Below are 20,614 nucleotides of genomic sequence, written 5' to 3'. Positions count from 1 at the left end.
TACATGTATATGTGTACACTGTATGTATATGTGTATATATACCTCGTTTCCCCGAAATTAGGACATCCCCTTAAAGAGAACCAGGGACGAAAACACATAATAGATTTATACATACCTGGGGCATCATCCAGCCCCATCAGCCTGGATCGCTTCCACGCCGCCCTCCTCCGCCGCTTTAGACGCTGGTACCAGGTCCTGTCACTTCCGCCGGACCCGGCCAGTTGTACACATCCACAGGGACGCCCTCCGTCTTGCCTGCGCCGTACGGAGGGAGCGCACTGCGCTTGCGTTGACTGGCCGAAGTTATGGGACCCGGTACTGGCGGTGGAGGATGGCGGCGTGGGAGCGATCCATGCAGATGGAGCTGGACGATGCCCCAGGTATGTATAAATCTATTATGTGTTTTCGTCTCTGGTTCTCCTTAAAGTAAGACCTATCACATTAAAATAAGCCCTAGTGGCTGTGGAAGTCCCGTCAATCTGTGCCCCGCCCCCCTTCCTCCACCACCACTTTACCTCCTGATGACCCCTTATCCATAAAGACGCATCCCCGCTCTCCACTGCCCGACGACTTACTAGTAATTCAAGACGCAGATCAGCGGTAAACTGCTGATGATCCCCCCACCGCTGCTTTATCACCTGCTGGCTCCGTTCTCCGTTGCCCGCCGGCATAATTCAAACTGCATATCAGCGATAAACTGCGGTGAAGGCAGCTTGTTACACTGTAACAGCACATCCGTGTACAGGAAGTGACATCTCTGTTTACTTCCTGTACACGGAAGTGCTGCTACAGTGTAATGAGCTGCCTTCACCGCAGTTTACCACTGATCTGAATTACTGGTATGTTGGTGGGCAGTGGAGAGCGGGGATGAGTCTTTCTGGAGGAGGGGGTCATCAGGAGGTAAAGTGGCGGTGGGAGAATGAGGCTCTTGCTGCCCTAACAAAATATATAAGACCACCCCGTAAATAAGACCTAGTGCATCTTTTGAAGGAAAAAATAATAGAAGACAGTGACCTCAATTCACTAAGCTTATCTCCTGTCTTTAATAACTCTTCTGAGCTGTTTCTACAGTTATCACCATGGAGATAACTGTAGAAACAGCTCAGAAGAGTTATTAAAGACAGGAGATAAGCTTAGTGAATTGAGGCCATTGTCTTATTTTCGGGGAAACACGGTGTATGTATGTACTGTATCTGTGGCTTATATGGGTTGTGTGTGTGTGTGTATGTATGTATATATATATATATATAATATACAGAACATGACATTATGGCCTCAATTCACTAAGATCATGCTGGAGATAAGGCAAGAGAAAACTTACCTCCACACAGTGAGAGTTATCTTATCTCTTCATTCCTTAACCATCTTAGCGGTATGGACGAGCTCAGCTCGTCCATCACCGCCGATGGCTGCCGCTCAGGCCCTGCTGGGCCGATTTCCATCAAATAAAGTGCAGCACACGCAGCCGGCACTTTGCCAGCCGCGTGTGCTGCCCGATCGCCGCCGCTCTGCGGCGATCCGCCGCGAGCAGCGGCGAAAGAGGGTCCCCCCAGCCGCCTGAGCCCTGCGCAGCCGGAACAAATAGTTCCGGCCAGCGCTAAGGGCTGGATCGGAGGCGGCTGACGTCAGGACGTCGGCTGACGTCCATGACGTCACTCCGCTCGTCGCCATGGCGACAGGAGAAGCCAAACACGGAAGGCTGCTCATTGCGGCCTTCCGTGTTACTTCTGGCTGCCGGAGGCGATCGGAAGAACGCCTCCGGAGCGCCATCTAGTGGGCTTTCATGCAGCCAACTTTCAGTTGGCTGCATGAAATAGTTTTTTTTTTATTTAAAAAAAACCCTACCGCAGCCGCCCTGGCGATCTTAATAGAACGCCAGGGTGGTTAAGTTACCTCCTCTGTAGGTAATTTACCTGCTCTGTAGTTATTTTCACACACAGTTAATTAACAGCCTGGAGTTATTTTAAGGATTGGAGAGTTAACTTAAGGACAGAAGAGTTAACTTTAGGTTTGCCTGAGGTAAAAAGTTTCCTGAATACTACATATCACCATGGTAACAACTCTAGAAACGTTATTAAAGACAGGAGATAAGCTTAGTGAATTGAGGCCATATATGGCCTCAATTCACTAAGATCATGCTGAAGATAAGGCAAGAGAAAACTTACCTCCACACAGTGAGAGTTATCTTATCTTATCTCTTCATTCCTTAAAGGGGAACTGAAGAGAGAGGTATATGGAGGCTGTCATGTTTATTTCCTTTTAGACAATACCAGTTGCCTGGCAGCCCTGCTGATCCTCTGCCTCTAATACTATTAGCCATCGCCCCTGAACAAGCATGCAGCAGATCAGGTGTTTCAGTGGTTCAGACTTATAAGTCTGATCTGACAAGACTAGCTGCATGCTTGTTTCTGGTTTTAATCAGATACTACTGCAGAGAAATAGACCAGCAGGGCTGCCAGGCAACTGGTATTGATTAAAAGGAAATAAACAGGACAGCCTCCATATACCTCTCTCTTCAGTTCCCCTTTAAGTTACCTCCTCTGTAGTTATTTTCACATGCAGTTAATTAACCGCCTGTCTTTAACTTTAGAACGCTAGAGTTATTTTAAGGATTGAAGAGTTAACTTAAAGACAGAAGAGTTAACTTTAGGTTTGCCTGAGGTAAAATGTTTCCTAAATAATACATGCCTCATGACCATGGTGATAACTACAGAAACGTTATTAAAGACAGGAAATGAGCTTAGTGAATTGAGGTCTGCTGTAGTGATAGATATTCTAGGTAAATGCTGGTAAGCTTGCCCCATTGCAGTTAGTGTCTCCTGCTTCTGGATCCCTCTTTACCCCTCCCTATTGGACTAGCTTGAACATAATAATCACTTATACACCTGTGCTTCCAGTGTTCATGGCTGCTGTGTGAACCATGCGCTCTGCAGTTCATTCTTCAGGACACACCTATGGAGCTGCTCGGGATGCAGGGGAGTCTGGGAAGGAGGAGGTTTCCTGCTGTTCCTGCAGAACTTGTGTAGAATACTTCCCCCCGGGATGTTGGATTGAGCAGTTTAACCTGGGATATTTTATTCTGTTTTTGAATGCTAATCCTTTCAGTTTGCACACGGTGATTTATAGACATTGTTTATCGTCTCTTCACAGATCACCTTTAAGAACCTGTAAAGGGAATCGGCATGGGAGCGAAAGAGAAGCTGGACGCCATGTTGAACGTGGCCCTGCGTGTCCCCAGCATCATGCTGCTCGACGTCTTGTACCGATGGGACGTCAGCTCCTTCTTCCAGCAGATCCAAAGAAGTAATCTGAACAACAACCCCCTCTTCCAGTACAAGTACCTGGCGCTCAACCTGCATTACGTCGGTAGGTTCCTCCTCCAGACCTCTGATTGCCGCGTGTGTCTAATCTGTACGTGTCCCCAGACTCCTCTCGTGTGCCTTCCGGGAAGACAGACGGAGAGTCGGTGTGTTCCCTGTGCCTGTGTCCAAATGTTTACAGGATTTGTGTCTAATAGTCTAATTATTCTCTGGCTGTGAATTAATGGAGTTTTGCGTCACTCAGGATGGATAAAGAGTCCCTGTAGCGACTTATTGTAGAACGCAGTAAATCATAGGATACAAGCTTTTAGGCCTAGGACTTGAGCTCTTTTGGATCGCCGGCAAATCCGAAAAGTGCTTTGTAAGTGAAAGTTTGTGATTGCAATTAGGCCAAATTGCCATCGCTCTGCTTGCACCATTTTTGCAGCAATTGCGCTCCAATACAAAAGATAGGAGCGCTGTAAAATCACTTTTGAATCGCTATAGTGTATTTTTAAAATAAGCCGTGCCAGAGAGGTGGAAGGTGGCGCAGAGAGGACGACGGACTGCGGGGGACACGCGACGGTAACACACACACCCCCCCCCCCCCCTGCAGAAATGTCCTCGTAACAGGTTCATATCGGCGGGTCGTACATAAATCGTGTCTACCTGTACACACCATACAATTTCTTGTCAGATTTCGGGTTGAATTGATATTTTCCGACATGTCCGATCTGAGTACCAATTGTTTTTCTGATCGATTTTCCGATCACTTCTGTACAAAATCGATCAGAAATCAGATCTGGCCTGTGGGAAATTATCGATTCTACCCGACATCTGACAGGAAATTGCATGGTGTGCACTAAGCATAATTCAGGGAGAGGAAAGATATTAAAATAAGCAAACACTGCCTAAATACTCTGTAAATAAATAAATAAATGCATAAAATAAGCAATTTTATTCACTACGTTAACCACTTCAGGATTCGGCGTACGCTTAACTACGCCCCTGAATCCTGAAGTGGATTCCATGGAAACGGCCGCTCGTTCGAGCGGCCGTTCCATGTCAGTTCACGGAGGGTGTCTCCGTGAACACCCTGCGAGCCGCCGATCGTGGCTCGCAGGGTAAATGTAAACACACGGGGAAGATCTTCCCCGGTGTTTACATGTATACGGCGCTGCTGCGCCGTAGAGGAGATCGGCGATCCCCGGCCTATGATTGGCCGGGGATCGCCGGCACCTGATAGGCTGAAGCCTGTCCTATCCGGCGCAGGACGGAATTCCGTCCTGCGCCGCTCACAGGGGGAGAGGGAGGGAAGGGGAAGGAGGCCAGGAAGCGCTGCGGAGGGGGGCTTTGAAGAGCCCCCCCCCGCAAGCGCAAACAGCCGGCGGCGATCAGACCCCCCCAGCAGGACATCCCCCTAGTGGGGAAAAAAGGGTAGCCTGATCGCCCTGGCTGCTAGCTGATCGGTGCTGCGGGCTGGAGAGCCCGCGCAGCATCGATCAGGCAACCCCCCCCCTGGTACAGAAGTGGTTAATTTCACTACAGTTGTTTTGTAAAGGACACCAGAAGTGAAAATAAAGTAATAAAATAAACAATTGTATCTATCTCCTTCTAAAAATGACTTTTTAAGATATTCCACAGTTTTTTGTGGTATTTAAATCTACTTTTTAAGTTTTGTTTTTTTTTTTTTTTTTTTTTTTATTATTTTTTGCTCAATGACACATTGAACTATGCTAGAGCTAAAATCTATGAACTATTGACCCCTTTTATCTCTTTCCTGCTCTCAGAAGCCATCTCTGCTAGGAAAGTGTTTTATAGTTGGAATTGCTTATTAGTGAGGGTCACACTGTAGTCTAGGTCCCGGCCCAGACAGAAACTGTCACTTGCATACCTGATGTTTCAGGCAGAGAAAGAAAAAAAAGGAGCACAGCATAGTTATTTGTGTGCTAGGCACTGCACACACCCATGTCTATCTCATCATGTCACCTCGGGTATCCTTTAAAGAAAACCTTGGTTGGGTAGTGCTGACAGTGTTGTCTATACATTTACTGTCTGATGTCTTAGATTATTGCACCTAACGTTTCTGTTCCAGCACTTGGTGAACAACCAGAACAAAAAACCCTGGCCTTGCTGGGTTCACAAAGCTAATTGTACACTTCAGTAGGCTGTCCCATTTAAGTGTGTCTGTGTTTGGTATAAAGTATAGAACAGAATGACTTAGGCCTATTATTAACAACAGGAAGTTTGGGATTTGGACCAAACGAAACATGTAGGCGTTTCCCTTCCGGCAACACCAAGGAATTGCCGCACGTGCTGACCGGATACAGCGTTCTAGCCGTACACGGAGTAGCAGAGCTTTACGGGCACCTTAGACACAAATCCTGGGCAGTGAGCCGAGCAGGCTTTGGAGAGTACCATAGAAGGGCTTTTGAGGCGGTTGGGTGAGAGACAACAGCCTATTGGGCTGCACAGATGTGCTAATATATCACTCCTTTGCCGAATATGCTATGTCATCTGTTGAAAGACTGTGTGCTGACGGCATGACAACATACATCCAAGGCTTCTACAGTTTAATAGCAACTGCAAATGAGTTGCAACTGGAAATTGTTTGGGGGATAGTGTGTACGCTGTTCTGAACTGTCAGTTCCTGACGTCGTCACAGGTGCTTGGAGTGTGACTTCCATCTGTGTGTTCTACCCTTTGGCGTTTTTTGTCCCCCTTTTTGCTTCAACATTGGTTCAAAGAGATCTCTATTTTGTAATGCTGCCGGCAACTGTCTACTTTGGACTGTGTTCAATAGCTCCATAGGACAGCCTGGCTGGTACTCCGATTAATAGTTAGCTGGAGGTCGCAGGGTGTATGCCGTGTAGTGTGGGCTGGCACTGATGGTTTTAATGCATTGACAGATCTGTCAACTGTTTTAATATGGATGTTTGCCTAAGTGTGCACTTTAACTTTTTGTAATGCAAATTAAATGACCACACGGTGCGTTTTTTGGACGTACACGCTTTATTTGTTTTTTTTCACCCTTTTCCCTCATTGTTGCCTATTATTAACCACTTTATCCACCACTACAGTATATCTACGTCCTCTGTGACTTCATCTAAAGGGGCCCATACACCTAATGATTTTCACGCCGATATACAGCTGTTTCGATCACAGTGATCGAAACGGCTGTGAAATCGCTGCGCACACCGCTGACCGAACGATCGATTTCCGTCCGAAATCGATTGTTCCCATCTACCCATCCGTATGGAAGATTTTTCTCGGTCGCCGGCGGGTCGGGGAGTGCGTCGTTAGCGGCGTTCAAATGCCCGGCGACCGACGCAATACAGCGGTAATACATTACGTGCTCCAGCCGGCGCGAGTCCCCTGGTCTTCTCCGCTTCGGGCTCCAGAGCTACACAGAACTTCCTGTCCCGGCAGGAAGTTTAAATAGCAGAGCGCCCTCTACTGTTTAAACTTCCCCTGGACAGGAAGTTCAGTAGCCGGAGCGGAGAAGAAGACAGCGGGGACTCGCGCCGGCCGGAGCAGGTAATGTTTGGGGGGGGGGGGGATTGGGTTGGGACGGCAGCAGCAGCAGCAGCTCCACAGATTGTGATCGGTTTCAGGCTGATTCGATCAGAGAGGGATCTATCTGTTGGTCGAAACTGATGGCAAATCGAGCAGTGTATGGCTACCTTAAGTCACGAGTCAGTAGATAAACGTCTTGTAGCTGAAGCAGTGCTGTGCAGGATTGGGCTTGCTCCTGTGCACATTTCTGGCACTATCTGATGCAGCACTAATTGGTGAACGGGAATATATGTTTCCTGAGATAATGAGATTGATATTTACCATTAACCACTTAAGCCCAACTGGACGAGATTTCTCGTCCAGTTGGGCTGCGCGCACTCCCGCGGGTCGCGCGCGCTCCCGCGGGCCCCCCCGTGCGCGCCCCCGCTGCTGGCCGCTAGATTACCGATCAGTGAAAGGGATTATAAATCCCTTTCGCTGATCGGACCCCCCCGGAGAAAAGCCGACAGCGTCTCTTCAGATGCTGCGGCTTTTCTGAGCTCTGGGCTCCTTTCTTCTGCCTGGGAGCGAGATCGATCGCTCCCAGGACTTTTTGATTCTGGCCATCTTGTGGCCAAATAGCAAATTACACCTGTAAAAAAAAAAAATTCAAATTAAACATATAAATATATTAAAAAAAAAACCTGTTTACCTCCCACACCAAAAAATACCCACATACAAGTTTAAATTAAAAAAAAATAAAAAATTACAATAATAAAAAAAAAAAAAATAAATAGTTACCTAAGGGTATGAACTTTTTAAATATGCATGTCAAAGGAGTATATCAATATGATTTAATAAATTATGGGCTTCTAAACAGTGATGGATGCAAAACGGAAAAAATGCACCTTTATTTCCAAATAAAATATTGTCGCCATACATTGTGATAGGGACACAATTTTAACGGTGAAATACCCGGGGCATATGGGCAAATACAATACGTGAGTTTTAATTATGGAGGCATGTATTATTTTAAAACTATAATGGCTGAAAACTGAGAAATAATGAATTTTTTCCATTTTTTTCTTATTCTTCCTGTTAAAATGCATTTACAGTAAAGTGGCTCTTAGCAAAATGTACCACCCACAGAAAGCCTAATTGGTGGCGGAAAAAACAAGATATAGATCAATTAATTGTGATGAGTAGTGATAAAGTTATTGGCAAATGAATGGGGGGTGAAAGTTGCTCGGATGTAAAAAAATGTCAACCCTTCGGGCTTAAGTGGTTAAAAATATTTATTTTCTCAATTCATAGTGAAAAATACACTCTGTAGCATTATTTCAGAATCAAATATCTTCACCATAAACTGTGACAACATAATCTAAGTTTTGTGATAAGCGGTAAAAATAGCCAAACAAAATTTGTGTTTTTTATCTTCAGTAGCACTTTTTATTTTTAAAGTAGAATTGGTAAAACTGAGAAATGTGTTTTTTCAATTTTTTTTCCTTGTTTTCACATTAAAATTCATAGAAAACAAAATTTGTTTCGAGAGAAAAAATGGCACACAATGAAAGCCTAGTTTGTCTTGGGAAAAAATACAATATATATTTCATTTCTGTGTCATAAGTAGGGATAAAGTTATTTCTGATTAAATAGGGACATAGCTAAACTGTCAAAACTTCTCTGGTCCATAAGTGGGAAACAAGGTCTGGATGCAAAGTGGTTCACAGCAACCAGAAACTACATTCATCCGGCATGCACCAATCCCCTGGGTGGCAGATAACTGAGGTTCTGCTGAACTTCAGAAGCCCCTTGACTGAAGTAGGGAGAGCTGGGTGAAGGGCCGCTGCCAGTCAGCAGGGACTTGAGAGTGTTTGTAGAACTGCCTGTGTCAATATGCCTGATCTGAGATGACCCGTGTGTAATGTAATGTACGACACGTGTTGCCAAGGGTCTTAAAGTGAACTTGCGGTGAAAATAAACTGTTGAGATAAACAATTGAATCTGTCCTCCTACTCCTAATGCCTAGTACACACTATAAGATATTCAGGCAGATTTCCTGGCAGATCAATTTATTATCAACATGTTTGATCGATTTTTCCGTAGACATTAACACGATCGGAGAATTGATCAAAATCAGATCGGACACGTTGAAAATAATCGATCTGGCAGGAAATCTGCCTGAAAATCTCATCATGTGTACTAGGCATAAAAATTTATTTTTTAGACATCTCATGGTTTTATCTTATGTATAAACATTTACAAAGTAGATTTAACTTTTTATTGCCCCTGCTCAATTGCAGTGTCTAAAGCAGGGGTCCCCAAACGTTTTGGGTCGAGGCCGGGTCAATATACTTCAGACTGCTGGGGGGCCGGAGTATACATAACATTTTGTAGAAGTCTTTGACAGTGAAGCATACCCAGGTGACAACCTGCAGTCCAGTTGGACAGCAGTGTCACCTGATGTGGAATTTGATTGGAACCCAGTGAATTACTGCTTTCTGGCTTCCATGTGGATGGGTGATGCCAGCACTGCTATTCTATATGCGGACCACCAATATTTAAAGATGTAGCTGACCGCATCTATTAATAATACATTTTGTGTGTAGGGGGCCGGTAAAAAAGCCTCGGGGCCACATTTGGCCCGCGGGCCTTAGTTTGAGGACCGCTGGTCTAAAGCATCCCAGAAGGAAAATACATGAATTATTGACCTTTGTATCTATGCTTTGCAGTCAGAAGCCCAGTTATCTGCTTAGGAAGGTGTTTTATAGCTGTAATTTGTTATCAGTGCGGCATGCTATATCCCCACTGGAGAAACTGTCAGTTGCATAGCTGGATATTAACTCATTCATGCAGGGGAAAAAAGAAAAGGTATACAGCATAGGTGTCTGTGTTTTTGAAAAAAAGGGGAGACACCGAGAGCCCGGTATAGTGTAGTATGTACTGGAATTTTTGTGTGTGTGGAAGAAGTATAGGGTTATACTCACATCAGGGTTACCGTCCAGGTAACCACTGTATAAGCAGGTGGGGAGTATTAGACCTGTCCCCACTCAGGATTAAGAAGTCGCTCTCTGTAGATCGTAAAGAAGGGGCCAAATCCCCTCCACCAGGGGCGGACTCAAGTTTTGTACACCGGTACAGAGCCGCCAGTAGTGTACAATATGATAAAAGGTTTAAACACAGGGGGGTTGGTGGTGGACTTACCTTCCCAAAGTAGACACAAGATATTGTTGATTTTTTGTCAACAAAAATAATTTATTCACATACTTTAAAAAAGTGCAATGCGTTTCATGGGTAAAACCCACTTCATCAGGCTATAGTGAGGAGTATAGCAACTCGTGTCACCTGGTGATGAGCTTAGCGCCTCACCAGGTCACATGAGTTGTTCTACTCCTCACTATAGCCTGATGAAGTGGGTTTTACCCATGAAACGCAATGCACTTTTTTAAAGTATGTGAATAAATTATTTTTGTTGACAAAAAATCAACAATATCTTGTGTCTACTTTTGGGAGGTAAGTCCACCACCAACCCCCCTGTTTTTAAACCTTTTATCATATTTTACACTACTGACGCCTCTGTACCTGTGTTTTTGCCACTGTATAGACACGTTTATCTCATCACGTCATCTCGTGTACACTAATGCTGGGCATACACGGCTCATTTTTGAGCCATTTAGATGGCTCGATAGATAATTTCCGGCATGTCCGATCTCCCGCCCGATCGTTTCGCCGCTCAATTCCTTATAGCAGTGAATGGAAAAAGATAACAAAAACGAGCGGAAGATAAGAGAATCGACTGCAGAATCGAGCGGCAAAACGATCGAACGGAAGAATCGAGCGGCAAAAACAAGCCGTGTATGCCCAGCATAAGAGAGCCTAAAGCTCTGGTTCAGAATCACATACCTACCCGGTCTCCATGAAAATAAGACATACCCCCAAAATAAGTCTTAGCGTGATTTTTCTGTATTCTTTAAGGATGCTCGATATATAAGCCCTACTCCCAAAATAAGCCCCAGCTACACTTCATAAAGAAGTTAAATTAACAGCTATATGCATTCAAAAAAGTACAATAATTCGGTTGTAGCCCTTCACCAAGGAAAGTAGACCCACCCAAAAGAAGGAAAAGAAATCACTCAAAAGATCCCACAAGACCTAAAACAAGGGATGGCTAGTGCTGGCCTCTCGGGAAATGTAGATTGCTGTACAATTAAAAAGGAAATTGAGTCGCAAGAAATTTTTAAAGATGGAATTCAGGGTTTGAAGCATTATGACTTTCCAAAATATTGTGATGTGGTCACAGTTTATTTTAATGTTTTTTTTTTTTTTGTGTTCACTCAATAGTAAATGTAGATTAATAGAAAAAATCCACTGCGCTCTCATTCCAGTCAATATAACTGAAGGCAGGGGTCAGGAACCTTTTTGGCTGAGAGAGCCATAAACGCCACATATTTTAAAATGTAATTCTGTGAGAGCCATACAATATGTTTCAAACAGGGACAGTGCGCATGCGCAGCAGAGGGGTCACATACCTGTTGCCATGGTGATGTGTATACAGTTGATCTACAGGGCAGCGGAAGTGTCAGATACGTATTCAGCTTCTCTTGGCTTTCAGCAACATCACCAATTTCCCAAACAGGAGAAATACAGACTAACAGCTTGTACAATCAGCCAGCTAACTTGGGGGTTGATTCATTTTGTAGGACGAGATCCCCGCACTTTGCCACGATAGGCTGCTTGTCAAGTGACAGGCAGCCTATTAAGTCAGTCAAAGTGCAGGGGATCTCGTTTTATAAAGTCACTGGACCTGACAGGGTCCAGAGTGGGACAATTGGAGCAGCCGTTAGTTTTGGAATAGCACGAGTAAGTTAGTAGTGCATGCTACAGCAGTAGCGTACCTATTTTGAAAATGTTACTTGCGCTGCCACACTAAGCTGCCCTGCTTGAGCAGTGTGTAGCTTAGAGAATCAACCCCTACTGATTTGTAGGTGAGCCAGGTGCAGCCATCAAAAGAGCCACATCTGGCTCCCGAGCCATAGCTTCTCTACCGCTGACCTAAGGATGGAAAACAAACTGCACATCGCTTAATACTGCATTTAAAAAGTTCATGCACTTCACAACACTTCAACAACCGTGCAGCGTGAATCAAAAGTGCCTTCACTCGTGACACCGCCACGAGGCTCACCAGATTCAAGCCACCTCGCTTTTTTAGGTGGATCTCTCACTTAGTATTATGCTTCACTAGGATGCCTCAGTGAACCATACCGTAATGCTGGTACAAAACTTGTTTTTTCTTCATTAAAACTTCAATAAAAACACAATAAGAATTTAATTGCGCAGTATGCTGTAAAAATTGGCTTACAACCACGCTTCTCGCGCCGACTAACTACTCACAAGCTCCACAGTAGTAAAAGGCATATCATTGCGGTGTTCCTAGGGCCCTCATTGGCAACTGGGTGGCTTCCGGGTGGCGTCCCGCTTTCTAAAGTACCCGCGCTACTATGGGCTCCCTCTCGCTCACCACTGCTGTTCCGGGAACGTGCTTGCGTCAGGCGGAGCCAAGTACTCTCCGGGAGTGTTGTGCGCATGCGGGAGGGATCGTACATGGGCAGGAGCCTGTGACTATAGACTAGCTGAAAATCTTTTCGAGGTAGACAGAGGCACCACGGTAAGGACCCTGAAGAAGCTGCGGAGCCTCATAGACTGGGGGGGGAGGGGGGTTGGAAGAAGCCCCAGGTAAGTAAAATTAATTTTTTTTCCCTTCCACATCAGGTTTCTAAAAAACAGTCAGCAAATTTGATTTGCTTCCTTGCAGGTTCTGTTTCTAAATAATATATTTATTGTGGCTATTAAATGTTATATAATGGATTAGAATTAATGCCTAATTTGTAAAACGTTCTCACGGAAGGAGGCCGTTCCACCTGTAAGATTCTCACGCTGCGGGATCGTTCTCGTATCTGGGCCGCTGTTGTTGTGAAGTCATCTTGAAGCTATGGAATATCCTGTAATCGGAGGACTTGCATTGGTGACCTCCACCCTCACTTTTATTTGGTCAGACACAGCAGTAATACCCCGGAGGCTTAGTGTACTGTCTGGCCTGTCAGTCCAGTATTTCCTCTGTGAAGCCTGCTCCGTGGGTGACGAGGGCTGTAATATCGAGCTGCAATGACTTTGTTCTACTTGAAGTTATTTAGTTTTCTTGTCCTTTGAAGAGTAGATCATCGGGGCTTAGCAAATCAGAAGTACAGTCAGAAAACAAAAAAGTGTGCTTTAACCAAATAGCGACAGACACAGAGCTTTAAAGAAACACAATTTTATTGACATACTCTAAAAAAGTGTTGCAATGTGTTTCTCGGGCATCAACCCGCTTCATCAGGCAATAAACAAGGAGTATAAAACGGTAATGAGTCATAATAACGCCAAGCGCCTCTGGTAACACCCCTCCTTGGTGGAGGGATGTTACCCCTTTCTTCTGATCTACAGAGAGCGACTTCGTAACCCTGAGTGGGGACAGGTCTAGTCTCTCCACCTGCTGATACAGTGGTTACCTGGACAGTAACCCTGGTTTGTATTACTATTTATGTACTCTGATCATTTCTCCCATACCATACTTACTACACTATATTGGGCTCTCTGTGTCCCCTCTTTGTGCTTTTTAATCCTTTGGTAGCCAATTTATTTAGAGGCATGCAAGTGCTCCAGGCCAATTTTATTTTAGCACATTTTTTGATTTCTTATTTGTTATATTTCGTAGCAGGTTATCTCAGCGCTGAGACTGGGCGCCCCATAGCAGCAATGTAATGCTGCGCGGGGCGCGTATCGGTAATTCGGGGCTCCGGTGGTTGTCAGACCCCAAATTACATACATAGTATTTAATGCCACCGGGGAGTTTTGTGGCAGCAGGAAGAGCCGTCAGACTGCCCGGCGCCGTAGCAATATGTACTCGTTATATTTCCTTGCTTCCTCCCGCCCCATAAACACGTCTCAGTCCCACGCCGTCCTCCCGCGTTCAGCCGCGGTGAGCTCCATTACAAGGCTCAGTGACGTCACTCCGGGTCTACTGCGCATGCTCGGGAGGGGTGCACATGCGCAGTACACCCTGACTGGCATCGACTGAGGCTCGTAACGGAGATCACCGCAGTTGAACGGCAGACCCCAGGAGGAAGGCGTGGGACTTAGACGTGTTTATTGGGTGGGAGAAAGCCCCAGGAAAGTATCAGAGCTGTAGTTTTATGTGGTCTCTGAGTCTCTTTAAGGCCACTTGTCACTAGGGGGCAGTGTGAGACAATAATAGAGGACTTCTGCATTCAGTTTCTATATTTTCTGCTAGCAGAGAGAGATCAAAGCTTTCCAAGAATTTACAGCACAAGTTCTGCCAACTGAGGTTAAAGGGAACCAGAGGCCCCAGAAAAAAGCTTTTATACATACATGGGGCTTCCTCCAGCCCCATAATCACGGATCGCTCCCACGCCGCCTCCTCCGCTTCCTGTATCCGGCGGTACCGGGTCCCGTAGTTTCGGCCAGTCGGCGGCAGCACGCGGCCAATTGTCCGTATCACAGGGGCTCCCGGCATACCCTTACGCGTGCGGCTGCATACTGCGCAAGGGTATGGAGGGAGCCCCTGCTCATGCGGACAATTGGCCGCGTCCGCCGGAAGTGACGGGACCCGGTACCGGCGGATCCAGGAAGCGGAGGATGGCGGCGTGGGAGCGATGCAGCCTTATGGGGCTGGAAGAAGCCCCAGGTATGTATAAAATCTTTTTTCTTTTTACAAGTCCGGCGTCTCTTGTTCCCTTTTAAGTGCAGTTATCTCAAACAAGATAAAGCTATTTAAAGTGGATCCAAGATAAACTTTTACTCATTGCATAATTGTGTTCCTTACATATAGTTTGTAGGGCATTCCTTAAAGAGACTCCGTAACAAAAATTGCATCCTGTTTTTTTATCATCCTACAAGTTCCAAAAGCTATTCTAATGTGTTCTGGCTTACTGCAGCACTTTGTACTATCACAGTCTCTGTAATAAATCAATGTATCTTTCCCTTGTCAGACTTGTCAGCCTGTGTCTGGAAGGCTGCCAAGTTCTTCAGTGTTGTGGTTCTGCTATGCACTCCCCCCTCAGGGGGGAAAGAAACACACAAATGATCTCTTGAGATTCAAAAGGAATGCTGTATACAGCCTGCTTGTGTATGGATGTATTTTCTATGTGTGGACATACTGTACATCAACCTACTTCCTGTTTTGGTGGCCATTTTGTTTGTTTATAAACAAACTTTTAAAAACTGTTTTTAACCACTTTTAATGCGGCGGGGAGCGGCGAAATTTTGACAGAGGGTAATAGGAGATGTCCCTTAACGCACTGGTATGTTTACTTTTGTGCGATTTTAACAATACAGATTCTCTTTAAGCCAAATACTTTTTTTATGGGTTTAATACACTAATTCCCACTAAACTAAACAAGCCTTGCCCACAGCTCCTCCAGCGCCAAGGCTCTCTGAGACCCATGTAGCAAGGGCTTATAGGAGCTCAGTGTGTGGGGGGAGGAGGAGGAGGATACTAGCCAGAGATTTCAGAGGCAGAGGGGAGTGAAGTTTTCACAGGCTGAGGGCTGAAGAGCAGTTTGCCTGTGTGTAATGTGACAAGCAGAACATGGCTGCTGTCGTATCACAGGAAGAAATAATCATATACTGTTGAAGCTGTTTGCAGCTAGATTTTCTGTGTAAACTATTTAAATTGTAGATAAGATATATAGACAAGTTACTTGTTATAATTAGTTTTTAGTCTTGGATCCGCTTTAAGCTGCTAATGGGTTAATGATAGGCTATGATGTCACGCAGCCTTCTGCCCCAGAGCACTCTGGGAGGTCATGTGATGTTCCAGCACACTATACGGGGGGAGGGGGAGTGGAACAGTTCACAGTGATGCACTTTACCTGCAGTAAATATGCTGGCATTACCTATAAATGTTATAATGTAAATAAGAGTGAGCTGAGATCGTACAATGGGTAAGCACTGACTAAATGTATAAATATTGTTGTTCCTTTCTGCAGGTTACATTGTGAGTGTGGTCCTCTTGACGTTACCTCGCCAGCACCTCGCCCAGTTGTACCTCTACTTTGTGACCGCGCTGCTGCTTTACACCGGACACCAGGTTTCCAGGTATACTAGCTTCACAGCTAATTGTGCTGAAATGCTAAGAGAATAGATCATAATCGTGCCAATCACTCCCATCAGCAGGCCAGTCACATGGTGCTGATCTCTCCCATCAGCAGGCCACATGGTGCTGATCTCTCCTATCAGCAGGCAGGTCACATGGTGCTGATCTCTCCCATCAGCAGGCCGGTCACATGGTGCTGATCTCTCCTATCAGCAGGCAGGTCACATGGTGCTGATCTCTCCTATCAGCAGGCAGGTCACATGGTGCTGATCTCTCCCATCAGCAGGCAGGTCACATGGTGCAGATCTCTCCCATCAGCAGGCAGGTCACATGGTGCAGATCTCTCCCATCAGCAGGCAGGTCACATGGTGCTGATCTCTCCCATCAGCAGGTCGGTCACATGGTGCTGATCTCTCCCATCAGCAGGCAGGTCACATGGTGCTGATCACTCCCATCAGCAGGTAGGTCACATGGTGCCGATCTCTCCCATCAGCAGGTCGGTCACATGGTGCTGATCTCTCCCATCAGCAGGCAGGTCACATGGTGCTGATCACTCCCATCAGCAGGCAGGTCACATGGTGCCGATCTCTCCCATCAGCAGGCAGGTCACATGGTGCTGATCTCTCCCATCAGCAGGCAGGTCACATGGTGCTGATCTCTCCCATCAGCAGGCAGGTCGCATGGTTCCTGATCTTTCCCATCAACAGGCAGGTCACATGGTGCCGATCTCTCCCATCAGCAGGTCACATGGTGCCGATCTCTCCCATCAGCAGGCAGGTCACATGGTGCCGATCTCTCCCATCAGCAGGCAGGTCACATGGTGCCGATCTCTCCCATCAGCAGGCTGGTCAAATGGTGCCGATCTCTCCCATCAGCAGGCAGGTCACATGGTGCCGATCTCTCCCATCAGTAGGCAGGTCACATGGTGCCGATCTCTCCCATCAGCAGGCAGGTCACATGGTGCCGATCTCTCCCATCAGTAGGCAGGTCACATGGTGCCGATCTCTCCCATCAGTAGGCAGGTCACATGGTGCCGATCTCTCCCATCAGCAGGCAGGTCACATGGTGCCGATCTCTCCCATCAGCAGGCAGGTCGGTCACGCTGTGCCAATCTCTCCCATCAGCAGGCAGGTCACATGGTGCTGATCTCTCCCATCAGCAGGCAGGTCGCGCGGTGCCGATCTCTCCCATCAGCAGGCAGGTCGGTCACGCGGTGCCGATCTCTCCCATCAGCAGGCAGGTCGGTCACGCGGTGCCGATCTCTCCCATCAGCAGGCAGGTCACATGGTGCCGATCTCTCCCATCAGCAGGCAGGTCACGCTGTGCCAATCTCCCATCAGCAGGCAGATCACATGGTGCCGATCTCTCCCATCAGCAGGCAGGTCACATGGTGCCGATCTCTCCCATCAGCAGGCTGGTCAAATGGTGCCGATCTCTCCCATCAGCAGGCTGGTCAAATGGTGCCGATCTCTCCCATCAGCAGGCAGGTCACATGGTGCCGATCTCTCCCATCAGCAGGCAGGTCACATGGTGCCGATCTCTCCCATCAGCAGGCAGGTCACATGGTGCCGATCTCTCCCATCAGCAGGCAGGTCACGTGGTGCCGATCTCTCCCATCAGCAGGCAGGTCACATGGTGCCGATCTCTCCCATCAGCAGGCAGGTCACGTGGTGCAGATCTCTCCCATCAGCAGGCAGGTCACGTGGTGCAGATCTCTCCCATCAGCAGGCAGGTCACATGGTGCAGATCTCTCCCATCAGCAGGCCGGTCACATGGTTCCTGATCTTTCCCATCAGCTGGTCACATGGCTACTCTCATGCATGTTAATAGACTTGAACTAAGCTCATTGCATGGGCTGCCTCTCCAATGTATATTTATGGGTTCCTTTACAAGGCGGAGAGGCTGTGAACCGAAAATACAGCAATGTTGTCCATACATTACTATATTTCTTATATCCTCATTATCCAGCTGATTCGATGCCACAACATGGCCAGATGATTAATTGTTCTGATCGATTTTTGGTTAAAAGGATCGGTCAGGCATGCAGGAATTGAACGGGTGTGCAGCAGTACGTGTACCCTCGGGCCCATGGTGAGTGTTGCATGCTCACCTTTCACGCCAGCACAACTCCTGGCCTTTTTCTGTTTCCAGCGTGTTTAAATACATTACGAGGGCCATGTGACACGACTGCTTGTCCTGACATCACTACATTTGCTGGTGCCATGGGCTACAGATACTGGACACAGTTAGTGGGGAAGAGTCGTGCCATCATGACAGGTGGGCATGCAACACTCACCATGGGCCCGGGAAGGGGGTCTAGAGGGACTGCTGGCGGCGATACTGGGGCCATTTTTAACAGATTTCATGCTGAAATCTATTGTAAATCTGTCTGCAATGTGTGGGCAGGTAATAGATCCCTCTCTGATCAGAGTCGTGCATAGAGCTTCAATCTGGTGACAGATCAAGGGGCACCTTTAACTTTATCCACTTTAAGTCCGCAGTGGTGCTTTAGATATGAAACTTGGTCGATAACGACCTCTGCCAGGAATCTAGTGTGTGTACAGACGCCCCCCCCCCCAACCCTTGACCTCTCAGCCATCGATCGGGCCTGGCAGATTGCTTCGGCTAAGCTACTACCAAGCGCTTTGTCCTCCCCTTTCACTACAATGTAACAAATGTGCCGCTCCATTACAAATCCCCCCACTCCCCCCTGCGGAGTAACGGCACACGTCGCTAGCCTGCAGCCTAGTGCCACATGTGTCAGCTTCGGCCTTGCAATGTCTCCTGAAGAATTGAGTACCAATCCCCGCCAGGGTTGAACTCGTGGAGCATTTTTTAAAGACCGGCATTAAGATCTGCTGTGGTGACTGCAGCTCCTGCTCCGCTAGATTAAATCCTGCATCCCACTGAGCTGTATTAGATTGCGTGCTGTCTCCTAAGAGGCGTGCCCATCCTAATACTACTCATTGTGAAGCAGAGCCCCAGGCATGCCGGGCAGAAGCTGCAGTAACTGCAGAACGCCGCTTTCTTTTTGGTCAGTTTATTAAAGAGTACCTCCGGTAACAAGACAGAGCCTGTCATGACAGGACCACTATTACATGGGTGGCCTCAGGGGTTAAATACTTGCCTGATCCAACATCATCAGTAACGCAGTCGCGTCCATTTTTCCAAAGTCCCCTGATAGCTCTTTGAGAACCTCCGCCTGTGTTGCTGTGTCCCAACCCAGCTCGGCCGCCACTAATTCAGCCACGGTTGTCAAGCTGGGGGCGGGGCCGTGGCACTCCAGATGGGCGTTGCCAGAGGCTCAGCAAGGAATGTGCTTGCTTCTGCTTAAAAAACAGGAAATGTACACAGTAAAAGCTAAGGGGCTAAAATCTGCACTAAAAACAGGAACTCTGTTTAAAAACTGGGACTGTGACACTTCTGCTACAAAAAAGAAATGGCTTGATTTTTTTTTTTTTTTTTTTTAATGGTCTATCTTGTTGGTCAGTTGGCTAACCTGGGCTTTCTGTCTGTCAGGGATTACGTGCGGAGCGAGCTGGAGTCTGGCTATGAAGGGCCGATGTATCTGGAGCCATTGTCCATGAACCGCTTCATCACAGCTCTAGTGGGTGAGTGACTTTCTCCTGACACGAGGAGCGCAGTGTATGATGTGTATGGAGATTGTAAAGATGTTGGCTATGTTTCCAGAGTCGGTAATAAGCTTATATACAGCAAAGTCCCTGTTATCTGAAACTCGGGCAACTTGAAGTCTCAACTAACCGGCAGGCCTGAGGGGATAACGGGGACTTGAGAGCAAGAAATACTCTCCGATCGTCCGGCCGCCCTCAGCGCTTCCTGCACCTCCCAGCGGGACAATCGGCGAGTAGTTCCTGCTGCTTCGGGGGTGGAGGTAGTGCTTTCAAAGAGACTCTAATGAGAAAAGTTCCCGGGGGAAGGGATACTCACCTTAGTAGGGGAAGCGTCTGGATCCTATCGCAGCTTCCCCTGTCGTCCTCCATCCCACAGTGGTCTCACTCTGGCCCTCGGATTGCACAGCCGACAATTTGTCAGGCTGTGTAATATATTTACCTGCTCCAGTGGAGGCACTGTTGCAGCTCTCTGCTTGGAAATAGGCAGAAATAGCCGATCTCTGTCGGGTCCTCTCTACTGCTCAGGCACAGTAGACTTGCGACTGCGCAGTAGAGCGGACTGACAGCGACTGGCTATTTTAGCCTATCTCCGAGCGGAGAGCCGATACGCCCCCGCTTGAGCCGTGAAGGTAAATATTTACATGTCCTCTGTTCAGTGAGCTGCAGCGAGACCAGCATGGCACACAGGAGGACAGGGGAAGCCTCAATAGGATCCAGAGGATTCCACCTCCTGAGGTGAGTGCCCTCCAGGGGAATTTTTTGACTTTACAGATCCTCTTTAAGGCTGGTCCAAGCAACCAGCAAGCACATGTACCTGACATCAGGCAATCCTTTGTGGCTAGGATTTTATCTAGTGCTCTCCCTCTTCCCCTATTAGTGATCTTAGCACACACAGCTTGCTGGTATGCTTGCATGGTACATATGTAGGTACCAGCAGCTCCCTTGCAGGATTAGTTAGATGCACTATCTGTCCCAGGGAGGACGTTAAAGTGAACCAGAGACGAAGCGCCCTCATGTATTTTACCATATAAATCAGT

The 20,614-nt window shown here is 47.1% G+C and overlaps 1 protein-coding gene across 1 annotated transcript in view; it reads left to right on the top strand.

Moving 5' to 3' along the window:
* The window catches only part of RNF145 (ring finger protein 145), an 84,848-nt gene that overhangs the window by 33,004 nt on the left and 31,230 nt on the right, over positions 1-20,614 (top strand). Inside the window, exons 2-4 of the mRNA XM_068278299.1 lie at positions 3,151-3,366; positions 15,839-15,947; positions 19,465-19,556. Of these exons, the coding sequence (XP_068134400.1) occupies positions 3,183-3,366; positions 15,839-15,947; positions 19,465-19,556 (385 nt within the window). The 5' untranslated portion in view covers positions 3,151-3,182. The remainder of the gene's footprint in view (positions 1-3,150; positions 3,367-15,838; positions 15,948-19,464; positions 19,557-20,614) is intronic.

Source organism: Hyperolius riggenbachi, chromosome 3 (genome assembly GCF_040937935.1).
Source record: "Hyperolius riggenbachi isolate aHypRig1 chromosome 3, aHypRig1.pri, whole genome shotgun sequence".
Classification (NCBI taxonomy): domain Eukaryota; kingdom Metazoa; phylum Chordata; class Amphibia; order Anura; family Hyperoliidae; genus Hyperolius; species Hyperolius riggenbachi.
The sequence above is the reverse complement of the archived record's forward strand: the minus strand, read 5'-3'. Positions and strand labels throughout refer to the sequence as shown.